Below are 22,452 nucleotides of genomic sequence, written 5' to 3'. Positions count from 1 at the left end.
GGTGAGTACCTACTTCTATGGCTGCCTGTCAAAAAATAAGCACTTCTGAGCTTCTACTATATTCCTACAAGCTTTCTCCCAAAAAAGAGGTCAAGCCCAAGGCCAGAGGCTTGGTCACCTTTTTTCATCCGTGCCCTATTTATTCCAACTCTTGCAGCCTGTCGTCAAACTCTGGGGACATCTGGCAGGAGAGGCAAAGTGAGGCTAAGGGGTCAGGAAGGCATTGCCTCCTGTAACAGCTGGTGATTGGCATTTTGAGACCCGATCTGCTTTTCAGGTAGAAACGTGTGCCAGAGCAGCACAGAGAAAAAGTTGCTGTGAAGTGGTTGCCCCTGAGGCTACCTGCAACTTAGAAAACCCGACTGCATTCGAAAAACAATTGTCAGTCCACATTACCATAACGATATGGATGTAGCTAGAATTAAAACATGGTTTCTAATGCTTTGTGTCTTCTACTTAGAGCAAATCAGGGCAGGAAATTTATTTAATAGTAACGCATTAAACTGATGCATGTTTTAAAGTCTGTTTTCTCCTTTGTCTCTTTTAATAGTACATAGTGCATATAAGAATTAAAGCTGTATGTAAAGACCTTTTCAGGTACATGTTACAATTAAACCCTAATGGAGTCAGCCAGCCCAAATGCCTTAGCTCACAGTCCATAGATGTCCTGCAGCCTATTTAATATTCCTCGACATCCTTTAGTCTTAGAAGTGGCTATATACGACTCCATGAAGCTAAACAAATCTTCATCAGCTCAGGGCAGCTTCTGCTATTTGACCAGTCCCAGTGGAATAGGGCTTTATTTTATTTATTTAAAGAGTCCCTTAACATGCTCAGCATTGCTCAGAACTGACTTTTTTAGAGTGGGCTGCTGGGAAGGAATCTTGAAGTGATCATAGGGCTTGAAGACTTGTCTCCTGCCTAAGAAATAGCTATAGTGATGTCAAATGAGCAGATTACAATTTATAAATAAATAAATAAGTTAAGCAAGTCTTACAATTATATGGGAGAGAACAAAAAAAACCTCCTCTTCACTGATCTCAAGGAGCATCGAAGACAGAAAAAGGTTCAGTGGCAGGTTGTTGGTTTGAAAAAGGCACAAGGAACACAGTATCACCCACCTACTTAGGTGGTGATGAAGAATGGGGATGCAATAGATCATTGCTTTAGAATGGGAAAAAGAAAGGGCAAAAAGCTCTTTTCATCACCTGCACATCTCTTCCCTTTTGCACCCAGGAGCCTGGGCCGAACTTCACCAAATATGGTCCCTTGCCCCTTTCTTTTGCCATTTATACATCCCTTAAAATTGCATTTGATGAGCAGTGGGTTGAAGCCCAGTGAAATCTAGGGAGGAAGATGATAAACCTAAAAGGACAATGTGGTATTTTCAGTAGGACTAGAAGATGATCTTGTTGGAATTTATGCCTACCCCATGCACTTTTCACTTGGTATTGTTTGCTTTGGTGGACTTCTTTAATGAGACATGTTTCTTTAGTGACAGACCTAATAAATCTTGTCTGAGTATGCGTCCTACAAAAGGCATAAGTGATCCTATTTGCCCACCATTTGCAGCCAAGAGGAAAGCTGTGCTAAGGTTGGATATTCTGGTGATATAACCTTAACTTTTATGGTGTAAATGGACACACAAACTGATGCGCTGTGCATCATGAGCCTGAAAATAGCAGAGGTGTGACACTTCTTTTTGTTTCGAATTGAGAAGAGAACAATCAGGAAGCTCCTGAATGATCACAACCGTAATAGCATATTTGCGTGAGAACGCAAATGTTTTGAATTCACGGTGAAAATTCAGGGCCTGCAGTTTCACCCAAGAGGTGTTCAGAGCTGGAAGTCATGGCATGGAGATTATCTTTCGTTCTTTGAATATGTTCAGTTGCTGAAGTTCCACTTCTGCTAGGACTGTTTCCATGTTTACGACCTTATTTCCATCATCTATCTGGCCTCACCTATAGTAATTTTGTTGGGTACAGTCCAGAAGCTAATTGGAGAGGACTGGTTCCAGTTCAGTTTGAGGATATGTTGCATGACGGTGAGACATTGAAATTAGAGGAAAGGGTTTGAGAAAGAGGAGGAAGAGGAATAACCTTAGCTGTGGTTACCTCCATCCTCTGGCTTATACATGCTTTCAGCACGTTACTGGGCTCCCCACTCGCCCGGTAACGTGCTGAAATTTAAAATTGCAGAACAGTGGTGCCAAACCCCCAAAGAAACAAACAGGGAATTAAAGTAATCTTTTAACCAAAGAACTTTAAATTAGGAACATTTATCATATCTTGAGATTTTAGGAACAGCAGAGGATTGCTGTTTTATTCATTTCTTTTCATACTCAGTGGATTCATTACAAGTTGCACTTTGCATTTGCTTTAACTAAGCGTGATGCTGGATATGCCTCTCAGATTGCTGCTGTACTCTGTGTTATATTCCTTTCATTTGGAGAAATTAATATAATCAAGTTCTTAAAAGCATGCATTATTTCTTAGGTATTACGTGAGCCACCAATCCTTTTTAGTCCTGTGAAAAGATATTTCTTAGCATAGCTTTTGCTGTTTATTGTTGGAATTGTAACTAGTTATTTTGCAGCATTTTAACTTCTGCTTTTTTCCTGGAAATTAAATGAACTGGTAATTGGATTCCCACCTCAGAAGGGTGCTAAGGCTACTGCAGTGGAGGACAGGTAAATCCACAGTTTGCAATGTGTATTATTGCAGTAGCTTCTAACACTGCGGACTTGAGCGCCCACACACAATTAGTCCCGTAGGGTGCGTTAAGACTTACTGTTCAGGAAATGGCTTGTACGGGAATCAGAAGCAAACTGTCCGCTGCCAATGACATCACGTGTAGAAAAGACATGCAGATTATGAAAAATGTGATGAGAACGTTGCTTTCCCATCACTGCCAGAGTCCATTAGAAAACCACAGTGAATCAGTGCAGGAAATGTTTGCCACAAAGCTTTACCAATACAAGAGTCCCCGACAATTGCCACAAAACAGTTTTGACTTTTATGTATATATTCAAATTTCTCTTGAGTATTAAGGCTGGTTTTCCTTTTAAGAAAGAAAAGTAAGTTTGTAATCCTTTACAAAGAGAGGAGAATTTACTGCAGAATAAATATAAAGCCAGCTGAATTTGAAGAGAAGGTTGCAAACCCAAGTTGCTGTTGTTTCATATGCAGGTTTCCAGCTGAAGTTCACAAACATTTAGAGTGGTGGAAACGTGCTAATGATTTTTGCATATGAATCTAAGACAGAACACCTTACCATGGGCCAGTATGTGCCTCCTTGTCTCCCAACACAGATGGAGGTCAGCAGAGCTGCTCAGCAATGTTGTCCTGGTGCTCCTTAGGGTTTCTCCTTCCTAACCCGCCTTTCCGGCCCTATGCTCCATGATAAGGTTGCATCAACAGGCATGAGTTAGCTTTGGATTCCCCATCAGCTACATGTCTTTTTTATATTTAATTTCTCCACTTGTTTTGGTGGGGGATGTACTGTATAAAGTTAAGCTCTTGTTTGGAGGGACATTGAGAAATCTTGAGCATCCGAAATCAGACCCACCAGCTGTACTTTGATTTACAACTTAAGTAAGCAGCAGACTGCAATATGATAATTTTGCGCCTCGGATTTTTCAGAGAGCAGCATATTTAGATATTTCGTGAGTGGAACACATAGTAAAACCAAAGAAACAAAGTCTTATGTGGTTCCTAAGGAACTGAATGCAGAAGATACTTATTATCCCGAACTTGCTTTTGTAGAGCTTGCCAGAAAATAAACATTTGTTTTAATTTTATTAGCACTGGTGTTGTCATTTCAAAATTGAAAAATATTTGGAGCAGAAAGTACAGAACAGAAGCAAAAGTATTTTGAAAGCTGCCTGTGTTTAGAGTTTTGATGATGGCCCTGTAACTTTTTGTAAACTACCAGCAAAATAACATTTTCAGATCTATAAAAACTACACCTTGAGGTAAATGGATTATACATTCAGAACTGCCATCAAAACCATGTTATCCTCACTGGTTATGTGGTGCAAATCTGTGGCTTGTTAATAGAGTATTTGGCTGCAGAGTGAGAAGGTCGTGCTTTCAAAGCTACCTTTGTGTTTCTGTTCCCCTTATGTGACCTTTTAAAGGATTTTAGCCTCTCCACTCCACAGCTGACATGGGTTACACAGGATTCCAAACATCTATTTTTCCACCTATTTAAAATGTGAATATAAATGCAGAAGTCAAAGGAATCCAGCTGGAGAAAAATGAGGTATGCTGAAGAAGTTTGCTTAACTATTCAGTTAAGTCTCCAGAGTCAAGGTTTCTCCTGGAAACCTGTGTCAACACTTGGTGAGGCTTTAAAGCTTCTCACTCTTTGATGGTGGTCAGTGACAGAAGCTTTGATTGAGATTGGTGGTGACAAAATAGGGTCAGTTCATCGTTACCTTCTCTTAGACATGGCTGTTCAAAGTTGTAAGACCAGTGGGCAGACCTAACCCCAGTTAGGTCCCCTAACATGTTGTGGAGGAGGACTTGACAGCAGTGTGTTCACCGCTGGCCTGAAGGGCCCAAAAGTATGCCAAAACCCGGGCATTTGATGCTCCTGTGGTTAGCACAGCTGCCAACAAGCCTAAGGGAATGGTAATGTTCAGGACACATCTAGGCACTCATGGGGATATGCTCCGTATTTAAGCCACTCTGCTCTGGCTCTGTACACAGGACAAGGTTTTGGCCCTTTGGGCATAGCGCTGGGAAGTAAAAAAGATTGTTTTTCCTCTAATTACTGGGATAGTTTGAGTTTATTAGCTGTAAGTCATTTCCGTACACAAAGGAGGGTTGTGATAGAAACCGCTTTGCAAAGGTCAAGATGCAGAAATTCAGACTGCAAATTGTCTGATCTCATTCTAGTCATGATGCTACCATTGCAAGCCAGAAGAAAAATACAGACAGAGCAAACTCAGTCTGAGATGCTTCACTTGCTTAACTGTTAATGAAAGAAACTAATCGCATAAAATACCATCTTTTCTCAGAGTCCTAGTAGTGTCTGATGACTGAGCCAGCCCAGCATGTGTTTAGCACATGATCAGACAAGCACTTTGATCTGGGGCTAGTTTCAGTGGGAGGCTTCTCTCAGTAAGGACTTGCAGTCTTAGAAACCACAGCGACTCTAAAAAACCAGTTATTGTCAAAATGTGGCGCTGCTTTTAGTCCTGGAAGATACCTTGCTGTTTCTAATTTTGTCGATGTTCAGGGCGAGATTAGTCTCATAAAAATCCAATTACGTCTCAAGAGAGTTTTAATTACAGAGGATGTTTCTCTGCTCAAGGCTGAGGCGATACGCTGGTGTTCTGCACAGGGCAGAGTAGTTCATAAAGCTGACTATTTTACATTTTTGGAGCATGAACCGCCTTGATCCCGGGATGCATTATGTATATGTGAGGTCTTTTGCTTGGTACATGGAGTGCATCAGAGAAGCTGGCTGATGCCTCAGCAGATCAAGCCCCATGAGTAAATGCTTCCCTCAGTGCTGGAATTTTTACTTCATCTATGGCAATACAAAAAAGGGGTGGAAAAAAAGATTTCTGTAAAAGTTTCTGTTACTGGACAAGCTGAGTGTCTCCAGGAGAGAGGCGTTGGTCATACTGATGGGCCATGAAGGACTTTGAGGAGAGGAACAGGCTCTAGGACTTGTGTTAATTCAGGTTGCAGAAGATTGTAGGTTTATGAAAGGTTCAGGCTTCTCTGTGCACTGAGGTTGATTTTAACCTAAGTATATGTGAAGACCATTTAGACACTGGTACCACATGCTTTGTATGCTTTCGTAACATCACTTTTCTTAGAAATTTGCAACAGTGGTGTGTAACCACAGAAACCAAATTTAATATCTCTCTCCACTTTCAGCTGCACTCTAGATGTGCTTAGGATTTCATCCTGAGGATTAAACATCAAAATAGTTCATCATGATGGTGACATTGATAATAATGGAGAGTTTAAGAACGGGAGCAAGATGCAGTGTTCACTACTAGATGTTGAAATTATTCCTCTTCCTAAAATCAAGCTAAACTCAAGCCTATTCTGTGTTAGCACACATTGTCTGAATCACTTTTAATGCAAGTTAAACATTCAGTTTATTGTGCTGGCAGCTTAAGTCTACTATTTAGAAGAATAACTGTAGCCAATTCTGGTTATTTAGCTGGATGCTCCTACTTAAACTTCCCAACAGTGAAACTGCAGGCACGGATACATGAGCATTCGTCTGGATTTGGCTGAAAATGCACAAATATTCCTCGTTAAAACCAAGCCATGAATCAAGGCTAGCATTAGTTTAGATGGAGGGGAAAAGCATTTAGCACTATAAACTAGTATTTTGGACCTCCATTAGAGCCAGCAGGTTGGGGTTTTTTTAGCAGACAAAGTATCAGTGGATGCCCGGTTGGGAAAGCCAGGGTGTTACATGGTACAAAAGCATGAAGCCAAAGAGTGGTCCAGCCTGACTATAGCAGCCACCTTTCCAGAATTATTTAGTTGAACTCAGTGATCTCTTGAAAGACCAGAACCTTGACAGTTATGAGGACAACAGTTAGCAGAATGCAAGGATTAACAAGTCAGATTTATGCAGAATTTTCAGGGAAAAAAAAAACAGTGGTAAACCAGAATAGAGGTGAGGGGTTAGAAAATGGGCTGGTACGAAATGCTGGAAATGCTCTATTGACTCTGTGCTTACAACAGCTGAGAAATGCTCCAGTGAGTTTAAAACGCTGATTGGACTGCCTCTCTAATTTTATTTTTTTTCCCCTTCTTTGCTCTTGCTGAGCCTGACTCAGTATGCATCAAGTAAATTTAGTGGAAATTTGAGTTTAGGCAATATATACATGACATTCTTTTGCTCATATGTAGTTCAGGTTTGTTTCCTATTAAACCATCTTGCTTAAGGAACTGTTCTGCATCCCCAAAGAAAGCTAATTGAAATTTCCTATTTATTAGCTGTATTTTTCTCCTTCTTGGCATGCCTTTTTTGTCAGCATAATGCAATGGCTTTGAGTTGGAGTTCAGCCTCCCTGAAAAGATTCAGGAACCTCGAAAATCAAAGTCCTGTACTCATTGCTTCTCTCATTACCATGGAACAAAAGTATCTAAATGCTCATAGGAGTTCAGCCACGTGTGGAACACAAACTAAAATCAAAGCCACAAGAATTAATGGAAAAATCTGATCCTTTTTTTTTTTTTTTTTTTTTTTTTTTTACTGCCTCTGGAATGGAACCCATTCATCTTTAATTTCTCATGCAATGCACAAGCCAAAAAAAAAATTAAAAAAGGTGGAAAAATTGAGATAGTAGTGTTTTATTACTTATTTTCTTAGGAAGAAACTTATTATTACGGCACTTGAATATCTGGTCGTTGTTTTGCCTTGCGTTCTGCTCAGGCTTACTATGGCCATCCCTACGCTGCTGAGGAGACACTGGTCTCCTCTTGAAAGTTTTGTATGGCAAATTTCTGGGTTATATAGGAAAGTGGGATATCGGGAAGCCTGGGGCGGATCTTCATGGGCTGGTGAGCGTGCCATGTGAGTTGCGCAGATCCTTTCCCTCTGAGTACCTTAAGCGTCCAGGGTTCGTCCGTAAAACAGCAGCCTGGTTAGCGTGATGAATGCTCCAAATTTTGTAGCATTTATAATGCAAAGAAATGAGCCTTTCTACTTACAAAATATACATTGTGGCTTGTTAGTATATGACTGTGCCCGACAGTAATTTCTCGGCTTTGTCATCGCTGTTTCCTTGAGCGCTGACTCTCTTGCCAAATTACAACCTAGATGACTTAGCTTATAACCATTTTTTCCCTGCACATGCAAGATATTTGTAGCTATTAGCTTTTCTGCCAGGTCATCTCAGCCTCAGCAGGTTGTACAACTGTATTTTTGCAGCCTACTTTTCTCTTTCGAGGTTTTTTTCCCGCTGCATTTTTACTCTGGATGTCAGCACTGGTTCTCAGCTCAAGAGAAGAAAATATAAGAGTAGTTAATATAGACCGGTCCAGCTCTTCCAACATGGCCTTCCTTTCTGTCTTACTTTAATTCTGTCGTGGACAGGAGCACCTTCTATGTCTTCAGATACATAGGCCAAAACCTATGTGACACCTAGATTTCAGTGAAATACATCTACAATATTAAATTAGCTTTGATCACTGAACTTTAGTATTACCTCTGAATATACGGTGTTCTTGATACAGCTCTTGTGTCATTTAATCCATTAGTCCATTAAATGCATCAATTAGTGCATTTAATCTTGTAAAAGTAAGTCCAGAAGAAGTGGTAGGGTCAGCCTTAGGCTAGTAAGGACACAAGTATCTCTTTAACCTGCTTGCTTTATTGCCTCTTTTTTTTTGCAATTTTCATTCAAATATTATTGCTTCTGCCAGTGCCACCATTGTGACTTGTCAGGATTATTGTTATTCTCACATTGTTCTTGGACTGGTTTTGTGTAAGTGAAATGGAGTTTGTGATGCTAAAATAGCGTATGTGAATCAGCTATACCAAGAGTATATTTGACATATTTGCCAAAAGGCTTGCTTCAGATGATGTTTTATAATGCCGCCATATGTATAAGAGAACAGTTTGTTACAGAATCACAGGACGGTCGAGACTGGAAGGGACCTATGCAGATCGTCTAGTCCAACCCCTTGCTCAAGCATGGTCACCTAGAGCACATTGCAACAGGATTTCATCCAGGCAGGTTTGGAATATCTCCAGAGAAGGAGACTCCACAACCTCTCTGGGCAACCTCTTCCAGTGCTCTGTCACTCTCACAGTAAAGAAATTCCTCCTCGTATTCAGGTGGAACTTCCTATGGTTCAGTTTGTACCCTTTGCCTCTTGTCCTGTTGCTGGGCACCACTGAAAAGAGTCTGGCCCCGTGCTCTTGACACCCTCCCTTAAGGGATCTGTAGACATTGATAAGATCCCCTCCCAGACTTCTCCAGTCTGAACAGGCCCAGCTCTCACAGCCTTTCCTCATAGGGGAGATGCTCCAGCCCTCTAAATAGTCTTCATAGCCCTACGCTGGACTCTCTCCAGTAGCTCCATGTCTCTCTTGTACTGGGGAGCCCAGAACTGGACCCAGTACTCGAGATGTGGCCTCACCAGGGCTGACCAGAGGGGCTGGATCACCTCCCCCGACCTGCTGGCAACAGTCTTCCTAATGCAGCCCTGGATACCATTGGCCTTCTTGGCCACAAGGGCACATTGCTGCCTCATGGTCAACTTGTTGTCCACCAGAACTCCCAGGTCCTTCTGCGCAGAACTGCTTTCCAGCAGGTGAGCCCTCAGCCTGTAGCGGTACATGGGTTATTCCTACCTAGGTGCAGGACTCTGCACTTGCACTTGCTGAACCTAAGGAGGTTCCTCTCTGCCCAGCTCTCCAGCCTGTCCAGGTCTCTCTGAATGGCAGCACGGCCCTCAGGTGTATCAGCCACTCCTCCCAGCTTGGTATCATTAGCACACTTGCTGAGGAGGCACTCTGTCCCCTCGTCCAGGTCATTGATGAGTAAGTTGAATAGGATGGGACCCAGTACTGAGCCCTGGGACGCCACTAGCCACAGGCCTCCAGCTGGACTCTGTGCCCGTGATGACAACCCTCTGAGCTCTGCCATTCAGCCAGTTCTCAATCCACCTCGCTGTCCACTCGTCTAAGCCACACTTCCAGAGCTTATCTAGGAGGATGTTACGGGAGACAGTGTCAAAAACCTTGCTGAAGTCAAGGTACACAACGTCCACTGCTCTCCCCTCATCTACCCAGCCAGTCATTCCATCAGAGAAGGTTATCGGGTTGGTTAAGCAGGATTTCCCCTTGGTGAATCCATGCTGGCTACTCCTAATCACCTTCTTCTCCTTCATATGTCTGGAGATGACACCCAGAATGAGCTGTTCCATCACCTTTCCAGGCATGGAGGTGAGGCTGACTGGCCTATAGTTGCCTGGGTCTTCCTTCTTGCTCTTCTTGAAGACTGGAGTGACATTGGCATTCTTCCAGTCCTCAGGAACTTCTCCAGTTCTCCAGGACCTTTCAAAGATGATGAAGAGCAGCTTGGCAATAACATCCGACAGCCCCCTCAGTACCCGTGGGTGCATCCCATCAGGGCCCATGGATTTGTGGATGTCTAGCCTGCCCAGAAGGTCTCTAATCCTTTCCTCCTCAACCAAAGGAAAGTCTTCTCTTCTCTGGAATTTCTCCCTCACATCCAGGCTGCAGGATTCTTGAGGGATGCCCTTAGCAGTGAAGACTGAAGCAAAGAAGGCATTCAGTAATTCTGCCTTCTCCGTATCCCTTGTCACCAGGGCCCCCGCCCCATTCAGTGGTGGGCCCACATTTTCCCTCGTCCTCCTCTTGCTGCTGGTGTATTTGAAGAAGCCCTTCCTGTTGTCCTTGACATCCCTTGCCAGACTCAATTCCAGCTGGGTCTTAGCCTTCCTTGCAGCATCTCTACATACTCTGCCTGCATTCCTATAATTCTCCCAAGTAGCCTGTCACCTCTTCCACATTGTGTACTTTCTCCTTCTGTCTGAATTTGGCCAGGAGCTCCTTGCTCACCCATGCAGGTCTCCTACCCCTTTTGCTGCACTTCTTACTCATAGGGATGCACCGCTCTTGAGCTTGGAGGAAGTGATATTTGAATACTAGCCAGCTCTCCTGGACCCCCCTTCTTTCTAGGTCCTTCACCCATGGGATTCCTCTGATTAGGTCTCTGAAGAGCCCAAAGTCCGCTCTCCTGAAGTCCAGGGTTGCAATCCTGCTTGTTGCCTTTGTTCTTTCCTGACGGATCCTGAACTCCACCATCTCCTTGTAGGCTCCTCCACCATTTGCGACGAGAAGTTATCATCAATGCATTGCAGGAGCCTCCTGGACTGTTTGTGCCTTGCTGTATTGTCCCTCCAGCAGATGTCAGGGTGGTTGAAGTCCCCCATGAGAACTAGGGCCTGGTCACCCAAGCTCATTGTGGCTTCAAAAAACATGCAGGCCGGAGCCACATTCATTTTATCAGGGGAAGGTTTAGGTAGGGAGCTCTTCAAGCAGAGCACACTTGAAGAAATTGCCAGTTTTTGGTGGGCTAAATATTAACATAGAATTTTTATTTAGAATGTATTGATTTTTATTTTGTGATGGTGTATACGTGGGTATTGATTTTGATGCTGTAATGCAAGGGATGGAGCTAGCCTATTAGGTTTAGATACATGCTTTGATAAGGTATGACATAAATTTAGCAATGAATATTCCAGAAAATAAGATAAAACAAGCAGACTAATAAGTAAGCTACCTTGTTAACAGGAAAAAAGTGAAAATAATTTATGTTTGAATGCTGGAGAACAAAAAATTTACTAAAACAATGGGAAAAAAAACTGAAAGGAGCTATTTTTACAATAGATTTATTATTGCAATTTCAGTTCATGTACTGTATTCTCTGCTGAAAATGCCTGTGTCTGGTTTACTCAGTATAAATGAATTTAGGTTGTGAGGACAATTCATCTGGGCAAGAGCTGGCACTGGCAAAGTAACAAGAAAAATGGGCAAGCGGTGAAGGGATTCTTTTTAATTATCATATTCCTTGACACAGGTCAATTTTTAAATTATAACCGACATCACACTTGGAGGAAATTCTTTCAGGGTTATGTTTCCGGAAGCATTATCTTGCAGAACTGCCAAACTACAAGCTGAAGAGCAGCCTCTTACTTTGCTTATTCTTAATTTTTTTTCTTTCTTTCTTCCTTTTTACAGACGCACTACGAGAGCGGGGAGTATATTATTAGACAAGGTGCTCGAGGGGACACTTTCTTCATAATCAGCAAAGGGAAGGTGAGTTGATTTCCCCTTTAAGGAAAACACGATGATGATGATGATGATGATGATGTGTTCTTGAAATTCGGTGCCAGCCAATACTTTCTCATCCCCCAACCCAGAGTGTTGCAACATGTGAAATTTAATTAAACTTCTTGCTGCCCTATTTGTAGGGAAGAATGACTTGAAGGGAGGAGAAAAAATAGCTCTCACACTGTTTTGCACACGTGCTCACAGTGCACACTTTGGGGCTTGGTAAGTGTTAAGGAACCTCCTGGTGAATGACCAAAAAGCTCCATGCTTTCTCCCTCAATTATTGAAATAGTTTGGATGTTCCTGTCTTCGTTCCCTGAGAGAGGACCAACTTATCACCGAGTGCTTCGTCTACCTAGTTTCTAAGCACAGAGCCGAAAACGACAACTGAAATACCTGTTCACCAAGTCCATGGGTATTTCCCTCTCTCTTCCAGGCCAGAACAACTCTACTCAGCCCAGGGTAACAGCAGACTTGTTTGGTGGCATGAAGAAAGCCTTTTGGCTTTTCTCATACTCAGAATTAAATAATAGGAACACAGAGAAGTCTGAGCTTTCTCTTTGGGGGGGAATAATAATAATAATAATAATAATAATAAAAGGTCTAAGTTTCTATTCCACTGCTCACAAAGAAAATATGCTTTTTGACCACTTTTTTAAACCTTTTTTCCCATAGAATCCTGATGGGATTTTGTAGATTTTTTTTTTTTTCCCCCACTTGAAATGGTTTTTTAGCTAATGCTATTACGCTTGACAAATATTTGGCCTCCTTCCACCTAGCGAGATGCGGGTGTTCAAGGGAATACACAGTGATTTCCCCCCTGTGGATGAGATGTGATAAATAAAAAGTAAACACAAAGGGATAAATATGCTTGAAAGTAGGCCAATGCCAGCTTCCTGATTCATGGAGCTGACATTTGCACCAAGTCACATATTAGTGTGGGCCTTGTATACTTAAAGATAACAAAAAGCCCCTGGCGTTCATCAAGGAAGAGTGTGGGTGTTGCGTACCCGTTCCCAACTTGGGGACTGCACGTATGTTGGATTGTGTCCCCAGGCTCTTGCCAGCCATCAGGGACTAAAACTAGCTGTTTGCCTTCATCTTCCACTCAGACTCTGAAAGCAAGTTTTCATCAGAAGAGAAAAAGTGGTATTTTTCTGGTGAATTAGATAATCGTGGACAGGTTTCTGAAATTAATATGATTATGGACTATGTAGGTATAATTAGCACTGAAGGAGCTCCAAAGCATGATCCTTCTGTTTCATTTTCTCTCTTCGCTGTTAAGTTTGATGGTATTTTCTCATGCTCTTTCAGTTCCTTCCACTCAGAATTAATGTCTCCTGTCCTCCTAGAGTAAGGCCAACCCATGCTTCAAAATCCTTTCTAGGGCAGACCAATTTTAATGGGTGGTAGTCCGTCCCTTGTGCTTAAGAGAAGGTCTTTAATCCCTGATTTCCAACTTTACCAATCACTGAGCAAGCAGAGTGATCACCTGAGTTAGGAACTTGTCATCAGTGCACTGATGACACTCAGCAAATATTGGGGTGGTTCAAGTGCCCTTGAGGACCAGGGCCAACAAACATGAGGCTTCTTCCAGTTGTCTGAAGAAGGCCTCATCTACTACTTCTTCTTGAGCAGGTAGTCTGTAATAGACACCCACCACAACAACGCCCACGTTGGTGTGCCCTCTAATCCTCTCCCATCTGCTCTCAGCTCGCTCACCGTCGTTCCCCCCTATGCATTTCTGCTGATCTCTCACGTAATGGGCAAACCTCATCCTCGCCCTCCTCTCTTATCCGTGTCACCCTGCACCTTTTGCTTGCCAACCCAGTCCACTACTTCCTCGCTTGGCTGCAGGTCATCATCTCCCACCCTCATCATTTCTGGTTTAAAGTGCTTCTCATCGGTTTGGCAGTCAGTTGGCAAAGATGCTTTGGCCCATTTGCTCGGGTGGATCCCATCTCTTCCTAGAATTCCCCTATCCTCAAAAAGGTTCTAACTGCCAAATCCCTGTTGTCAACACCTACTGCACAACCTGTTGTTGACACGCATGATTCATCCAGCCTTCTCAAACCCTTCGCCCTCACTGGCAGGGTGGAGAAGAAAACTATCTGGGCCCCCATGCCCTTGATCGTGGCTCCAGAGCCCTGATATGTTCCAGGTCATCCCTAGCCGTAGTGTTGTTGCACATACATTCACTTTGACTGATCCCTTCACTATTTTCTCCTGTTGTGGCAGCTGATGGCCAAAGGAAGATAGTTAAAATAAAACTATGCATACAGACTCATTGAGAAATTCTCAGATCCTCAGCTAGATCCTTGTGAACCATCCAGAAATTGCCAGAGGGACTAAGGTGAAGTCTGCATAAGCTTCTCTTGCAGCCTTACTGGTTTGCAAAAGAGGTATCAGTGAATGATAAAGGATGGAAGGAATGGGAAACTATTTAATTTAATACATGTATTGAGATGCATGAGCTACAGAGTGTACAGAAGAACAACTCTGTGATAAGGGTGCAGCACAAGCCAGGAGGAATAGAGCCCTAACACTGAAACATCGAATAAATGAAGTCGTGTATGCTGTCTGAGCTTTCTGAAGCAGTGTCACATAATGTCCCATGCTAAAACCCGACCCAGGCAGCTTAATAAGCTGGAAGAATTTCTGGCTGTGGCTCATGTATCTGAGACCTCACGTGTCCCTTCTGCATTCAGCAGCTTCATGTGAGTATTAGCACAGTGAAAGCTACTTTTGAAAGCTTTCTCCTGCCTTTTATGTCAGAGCTGCTCTAGTGACAATACTTGAATCAAGTGAACAGAGAAGATTTTTAAACTTCCTAGCTCATCACTTCTCTCAGAAATGCTTAGAGCAACTTTTTCCCTGTTTTCTTTCAGCCCGTGCTTTCATGTAGTAGCAGTACCAATTTAAGCTTTTCCCCTCTCTCTTCTCCAACTCCAGCCATAGCACTTGATCCCACTCCTGTGCTCATTTAGTTGTTTGGAGGCATGGGACTACCAGTTTAACACATGCAGGTTCACTCATCTGTCTCTGCCTGTGAGCAGCAAAAGCAGCTACTCTTGGAAAATTGGAAGGGTGCATGCAAGAGCCGGAACTGTTTGAGATGCTTTTAACACTGAAGAAGAAAATGCTTGGGGAATCTGGCCTGACAATTCTGCTCTATTTATTATAGTCTAATTCCTCAAGTCCCAGTGAATAGAAATCAAAGTTTATTCAAAACAACCTGTGTACAGAAATCTGTTGAATAAAACATTGGATGAAAACAGTTTGATCTCCTCTGCCTGCTAAATGCTGCTGCTCTGTGCCTGTTCAGTATCTCTTCTTTACAGAGAGATTATGTGTCATGCTGTGTCATTGTACACCGGTTTCTCTTTAAAAGCAATGGTTTGTCACCAATTTAGTATGAGATCGCGCGGGTTCTTCGTTGGTGCTATGGCTATTAAAGTATGTCATTGCTTTGAACCATGTAGAAATTACACCCCGTAATCCCTTGGCATTTATTTCTTAGGCTCAGCAGAGGTCATAGAGAAAGAGCTAAAAAATATATTAAGTTTTTCTTTGTTTGTCCAAGGTTTTTTTTTTTTTTTTTTTTTTTTCCCTCAGCTACAAATCTTCCTGGCTCATCTGTTACGCTTTCCCTACCCTCGTCTGATCTTTGATGAGTCACTGCAGATGTTAACTCTAGTATATTGTAGACTGAGTGCTCATTAGTGACTCAAATCCAGTGTTTTCACCATCCGTGGAAGAAAGTGGAGAAGGTGCAAGATGCAATTAAACTAGGATGTCTCTAAATCAGCAATAAAGTGTCCGACGCCCCCAGTTTTGGCTTTGAGAATTTGCATATGGACAATCTCTGATTAAAGTAAACAAACAGCCTGAAATGGAGTTGAGAGACTGCCCCTTGTACACAGAGATACCTCCAAAGGGTTGTTCACCCCACTTACTTTAGGTTTGGATGACTCGCCTTTGGCAATGCTCATGCATCTCCATTGATGGACTGTAGAGCGAGCTTGGACATCTAGATTTATAGGTGACTAATGTTAGGGGAGATGATACCCACCATGCTCTGATTGCAGGGGGCTGTATTTCACCTGCCTTGTTGTACTACAGGAAGCAGGAGTTGCCTCTGGGAAGAGTTAAAAGAAAGAAACATTACCCACATGAGGGCCATTGAGTCAGCAACACTCATCATTCATGGAGACTCTTGAATCCTTAATAACCAATGGACCATGTCATGCCATGTCTCAGCGACCAGTCCCCATCGGGACTTGTTCTACGTGGCTGCTAGGACTTGCATCCCATGCTGGTTCTGGTCAGAGCACCAAAGACAAATCGGAACCACTTGCTAAGATAATGTAAAGTAGAAAGGTCTTCAGAAGATCAAGTACTATTTTTCTTCTGAAATGTAAAAGCAAAAGGTTTTTTTCCTTCAAACATTGATGTAAATGCTTGATTTTTGCTCCAGCTGTCATGGACTTTTTGCTGAATTCAGGAGAGGGACCACTAAAAAAGAGAAGGAAGCATCCTTCACCCTGTAATGTTCCAAACTGTTTCGTTTCAATTACGTATAAATGTAGACTTTTTTTTCTATTCCTGAAGTGAACCTAGCAACACAAGAAATCATGCGGAACTAAGCTAACAGAAGCCTATGCCATGTGTCTGTCTTATACACGTAAAATATTTGGAATCTATTTCTGCTCTTGACTCCATATGGGTAATGACTGTGCTTGTGCAGCCGGCTCCATGTATAGAGCTTAAAACATTCAAAAAATACAAGTATAGCATTTTTGCAAGAGTAGTATGTATCTGAGTGGAAAATAATTGTTCATTTTCTTGAATGGTTTAAGACTGGCTTACAGAGACTTACTAATTGGCTGCTGAAGCTGAGGGAAGAGTGCAGGTCAGGAGAATTATGTGGCTCCCAGGGAGGAAAACAAATCAGCACATTTTCTGGGAGATTCAGGAGATGACTAATCCCTCCCTGAACAAGCATATTTCATTAATTAATTAAAAGTTTTTTTAAAATACTGGGGGGGGTTTGGCTTTTCAACAGGTGAATGTTACTCGTGAAGACTCCCCCAGTGAAGATCCAGTCTTTCTCCGCACTTTAGGGAAAGGAGATTGGTTTGGAGAAAAGGCTCTTCAAGGGTAAGTGCTCCTTATGATGTAGCTCTTCTGTTGAGATATTTTTGCAAGGAGTTGTTCTGCCATCCTCAGGGAGCTTGTGCAGTTTGGAAATAGGTTAGAATTGCATTACAAGCAGTTTTCCAGCTGTGTTCTGTTCATTGTCACTTTGTGCTGCGTGTTGCAATGAGTTTGGACCTTAATGGGGAAATAAGATTTGGTTTACAATTGCATGGCCAAATACAGATCCCCCTTAGCCTGTTCACAGACATAATAAAATAGTTTATCTTTACCCTGTCTTCCCTGACCATGCACTTGAGGATCCAAAACATTTGACATTTTTCAACGTAGGTCTGTTTGACGTGGAGCAAGGACATAATCATGGTCTTCTAGATGGGGTAGACAGCAGAAAGCAGCGTGATGGTGATGGTTTGGAGTTCTTTTGTTTTTTTTCTGGTGTTGTATCTGTGTGGATTTAGGGGAGGGAGCAATTAAGAGTGAGTGATTCGTTCTGTACAATCACTTTGCTTAGATGACCTTGGTGAATGAAAAGAATAGAAACTGTAAATCTATATTAATCAGATGATTGTTATAAAAGCACACTCTGTTTTCACAGTTGGATTAAGGAGTGGATTAAGAATAGGAATAGTATAGCATGTGCTTTAGGACATGCTTTAGGCACCCGTTAATCTTAAAAGACAACTACTTGGTCCCATTCTGGGTACTTCTCTCTGCATATGACCCATGGGACATCTCCTTGGTGCTGTGATAATGCATTCAGAAAATCATACATCGGTCTTCTTCCAGAAAGAAGAAACCAAAATGTTTAGAGCCCAAATTTTGTCCTACTTCTTCTGGCAGCCAGGAAGTCCAGCCCAGTCACTCAAGCACACGCAGTCTTGAGTCTCACCTCTGAAAATCCAGTACTGTGGTTATTAAAATAAATATCCTTGTTTTGGTTACTTTTTTAATACAAAGGGAGAGGTGAGTTATGTTTTAATTTTTAATTTAATTTTAATTTACATTTTAATTTAATACATAAACTAGAATGACTTGCTTTTTTTGTCAAGAGCTGGGATTCTCACAGAAACTTGACCCTGAGAGCTGGTATGTTAAGAGAAGCACCAAATATCTTGAGACAGCCAGTCCAGTGCTGAGAGCAGGCAATAGTGTGCCAAACAAATCATTGTTTGAAGAAGATAAGGGAAATTAAAGGAATTTCATACCTTGCATCCCTGAAGAGTTCCAGTAATATGCAGAATTTCTCAGCATTTCAAAGGTAGTTCTTCTGGCTCAGACTGAAATTACTTAATTTACAACAAGTACTTAATCTGCATATGCTTAAATATGCCGCACACAACAGCTTTGCTCTTCTGCAATCGACCGTAATTGGTAGTGTATTCCCAATTTACAAGGAAAGCTTTGTATTTTTTGATTTAACAGCAGCATATGTGAAGCACTATACATCCAGTTTCTCCTAAGTTCAGTTATTCTGTAGCTGGATTTTAATTTAATAGTGTGAGAACATGCTATTGTAAAGCATCTAGCAGCTCGATGAATTACTATCTTCTAGGACATCACTACTCAGCAATCATGGTAAACGTTCAGGATGTTTCTACTATGTGCATAAAATACACATATGACTGAGAGTTTAAGAAAAACTCAAGGAAATTTTTAATCTCTTTTCCATCCTTGGATAATTTTTCAAAACGTTCCTGGGATTTGGTTAGTTTCATTAAATAATTCTAAAACATATCAAATGTGTTGAAATAAAAGTAAAGCTAAATTGAATACAATTCTGTAATTTCTTATGTGTAGGAGGGAGTAGCAACTCTTGAAAGGTTTTTTCTGACAATGGGAAGTCACAGTTGCAGTTCTCCTGCATATTTCTGCACAGCAGGAGTATGGATCCAAGTATCATGTATGCTCTCATGGAAACATTTAAACTGACGTGGAAATCCAGAGATAATATACATTATTCTCTTTCTCTCGCTTGCACCAGATGGCAGTCATTATTTTCCAGTGTCCCATTCCACACAGACAGGAACAAAACAAGTCCTGAAATTATCATCAGCTGCGTTATCTTACAGGAATACTTAAGGCTCCCAAGGATTACGTGGTTCCCTTACCTTCCCGTCTAATTGAACCGAAAATAGCAAATGTATAATTTCCAGTATAACAATATATAATTCAGAATGTATTCACAATCAGTTATTTTGCTGTGACCTGTTTTAATTGAAAAAAAAAAGTTTATAAAACCATTTACTGCAATTATTTCTAGCAACAGGGAAAGGACAGAATTCATTTAACAGGCAAAGGAAAGCAAGGGAAAAAACTCAATGCCACTTGGTGGCTAACGTGCATTTTTCTAAAAGCAGCTTGTAATTATGCATTCTGTTGTGCTTCGAGTGTTTTGAATGTAGTTACCACCAGAGGTAGCTAGTTCGATGTGACCAAGATGTATATGGGTGAGGTTAAAAGAAAAAGGAGGGGGGTCCTAAAACCAAGTTTTGTTTCTAAAGCACCAATTTGTTCATTTGTCTGTGTTATTTGTCTTTGAAAATAATGAAATGACTTTTTTTCCCCCCACCCCCAGGCTTTAGAGTTTATCATCTTCAGTTGGGTTGATTTATAAATGCACGCAACCGTTCGTTTTGCTGTCGATAGGTCTTCTTGCGATTTCGCCAAGCCAAAGAGAAACATGCTTTCACTTGACAGTGAGCGATAGTGGAGCACCACGGCAGCCGGTTGGAGGAGGGTTTTTTTGGGAGGGGGCAACAGGTTTTAATGATTTTAAGGCAGGCATATTGAAAAAACGGTGAGGATGTGGCAAGCCTTCCCACCTCCGTGTCTGCATTCGCCAAGGGTTGGCTCTCAGGTGAGACCTGCTGGTTGCTACCTCCATGGACAGCTCTCGGCTGGGATAGATAGCCCTGGTTTAAGGGCATCCTCTGCTTTCTTTCTCATTTGTCAAGAGCAAAATGTGGGGTTTTTTAGGTGTGTCAACAGAGTGAGGAAGTGAGGCGCGTCTTTGGGTCATGCATTGGGTAGCAACCTAGATCTTGGGATTCCTGGGTCAGCCTTGGAGAGCAGCGTCCTGCTAATGCATAGGGTCTTGGTGTCCACCAGCTTGGGTATCCACGCTGCTCTGTGAATACTACATGTCCATACCATGTAGCAGTTTTCTTGGGCCGTTTCGTTGTCCTTCTCCATCTTGAAAAAGAGACAGCAAACTCTTTGAGGATGAACTTGTCTCTTGCTAAATGGGAATGCAGTGGGACTCTCGGATACTCTCTAGAGAAAGAGTATCACAAAATAAAAATAAGGACTGAGATCTCATCTTCATACATCAGTCAAGCTGACATTAGATTATTGGCAATACTATTGATCTGTTTAAAAAATGTTGTTTTCTCTTGCTGTGGCCAGGATTATGAATCCACTTCCAGAAAAAATCATTTTTATTAAATAGGTATAAATGCAATAGGAGGTACTGAGGTCCCAGTAATATATTCCTGGTCTTAGCCTTGCTGTAATTCTAATGTCATTTCAGTGTAATTGCAGTGTTGGTACTTCTCGGTTGGTAACCTTTCCGCCGCTTCATTTCCCAGATAAGATCCTAAGAATTTGTTTTCTTCAAAAACATGAATGTCAAAGCCTGGAAACCTATTTATGCCACCCATCTTTTTGCCCTGCTATCTTACTTATTGCCCTTTCTATCTTTCTTATTTCTTACCTGCTGCTTTTCTGGTTTTCCAGAAATTCTTGCCCTTAAGTGCCCGCGTTCCTGAACTACGTGCCTCAGTAACAACTTTTGAAGGACTACAAGGATTTATGTAGTCTACTTGCTACATGAGGCTGGATCTTAATGCTTAGAAAGTAGCTAATTTGGATAATATTTGGACACTTTGCATGCTGCCTTGTTTGAATACCCTTCTTTTTTTTTCTGCTTCTCCTTATTTTTTCCCCGCTTCTCCTTCTTTTTTTCCACTCCTCCTTTTTTTTTTCCTCCTCTTTTTTCCTTTTCCATTTCCCACTCAGTGCACTGCACGCCTCACAGTGTACTTAGCTATCCTGGAAAGAAAAGTGCAGGCTGGAGTGCCTCTTTTGCTGTCTTATTCTTTATCTTTTTATCTTTTTTTTTTTCCTTTTTCTTTTTTTCCTTTATCCTTTTTCTTTTTTTTTCTTTTTCTTTTTTTTTCTTTTTTTGTAAAACAGGCAGCCGTTCAGACTAACCACTCTCTCAAAGCAGGCTGTTTTTCATGCTCCCTTGCTGTCAAATGTTTCCTCTTTTTCCCCTCCATTTGACACGCGTGCATTTCTGCTGATTAGAAGTCACCTGTTGGGACATACATAACGCGTTTTAATTTACTAAATGCACTGTCATCTCTCTCCGTCCTCGCTATGCCCGAGCTGTTGTGTGCAGCAAAGCCATTTGGATGTCCTTGGCTGAACTTAGCATTGAATATCAGTGTAAGCTTTCACCTTAGTTGGACAACTTGTTCACGATCCTGTGCCTTCCACTAAAATCTTAGCAACTGCTGACCCATTAACTTGACTGTCCTGAATTTTCTCTGCAAGGAAGAAAGGGATGGAGGCTTAGAAATGTTTTTTGCCCCCGGAAATTTCCTGGCAGCAAGAATGAGGCGGTGGCACGAGCAAACAGGAGCCTTAACTCGGCCGGTGTTGTTTGACGAGATGGCTTGGTTTCTAGTTTGCAAAGAGAAAGTGCTAACGTTTCTGGGTTTTCCCGTGGCACGTGCTGTACTACGCTCTGATTGTTTCCACGGATCTGCACTGTCCTGCCGTCTGAGTCTCGCTTTTGAGTGTTTACAGCTAAAACATTTTCCTTCACTAAATTATGGATTTAAGCTACTGGAGCTTGGCTGCCTGCATAAAAGGCATCTGTGTGTTTTAGTCACAGCAGAACGTGAGAATGACCCATCATCTCCTGGGGATACTCGCAGGTGCAAATAAATATTACAAGAAGAAACTGTGATTCTGGCTCATGAACAGAGCAGTCGCTATGTTTTATAGCTATCTACCAGAAACGGTCTTAAGGCAATGTCTGCAGGTTTTTAGGAGCCTCCTTTGGCAAAACCAAACCCTGTGGTTCTCCAGGGGGCTTGGAAGGACCTGACTGCTCACGTGGTATCCGCTCCTCTTCTTCCCAGTTGCTAACTGGCATTGAAGGGCAGCCCCAGATACAAATCCATCAGTCGCTCACGGTGGGATTTTCCCCCTTGGGAGCAATGAGCGCATTTGTGAAACAGCTGCCGAACCCCTGAGTGACTGTGTGGGTCTGGGAAAAAGGCAAAATTATGATGTAGGAAAAAAAAGGCAAAAGGATCTGTGATTGAAAAGGGAAAGCATCTCGCTAAAGGTGGTGGTGGGAAGAGATTCACAATTCCCATTCACTTTTCCATTCCCAAGACATTTAGAAAAGGCAAGAAGCCATAGGGTGTG

General features: G+C 42.0%; 1 protein-coding gene across 3 annotated transcripts in view; it reads left to right on the top strand.

The window, feature by feature from the left end:
* PRKG1 (protein kinase cGMP-dependent 1) overlaps positions 1–22,452 on the top strand; it is a 440,105-nt gene that overhangs the window by 307,641 nt on the left and 110,012 nt on the right. For all 3 annotated transcript variants that reach the window (XR_009958878.1, XM_062579493.1, XM_062579492.1), the window contains exons 6-7: positions 11,761–11,838; positions 16,919–17,013. Coding sequence is in view for 2 of the 3 variants with exons in the window: in XM_062579493.1 (XP_062435477.1) it covers positions 11,761–11,838; positions 16,919–17,013 (173 nt within the window). In the remaining variant the exon portion in view is untranslated. The remainder of the gene's footprint in view (positions 1–11,760; positions 11,839–16,918; positions 17,014–22,452) is intronic.

This window comes from Rhea pennata, chromosome 7, assembly GCF_028389875.1.
Source record: "Rhea pennata isolate bPtePen1 chromosome 7, bPtePen1.pri, whole genome shotgun sequence".
Lineage (NCBI taxonomy): Eukaryota > Metazoa > Chordata > Aves > Rheiformes > Rheidae > Rhea > Rhea pennata.
This window is presented reverse-complemented; position numbering and strand designations above follow the sequence as displayed.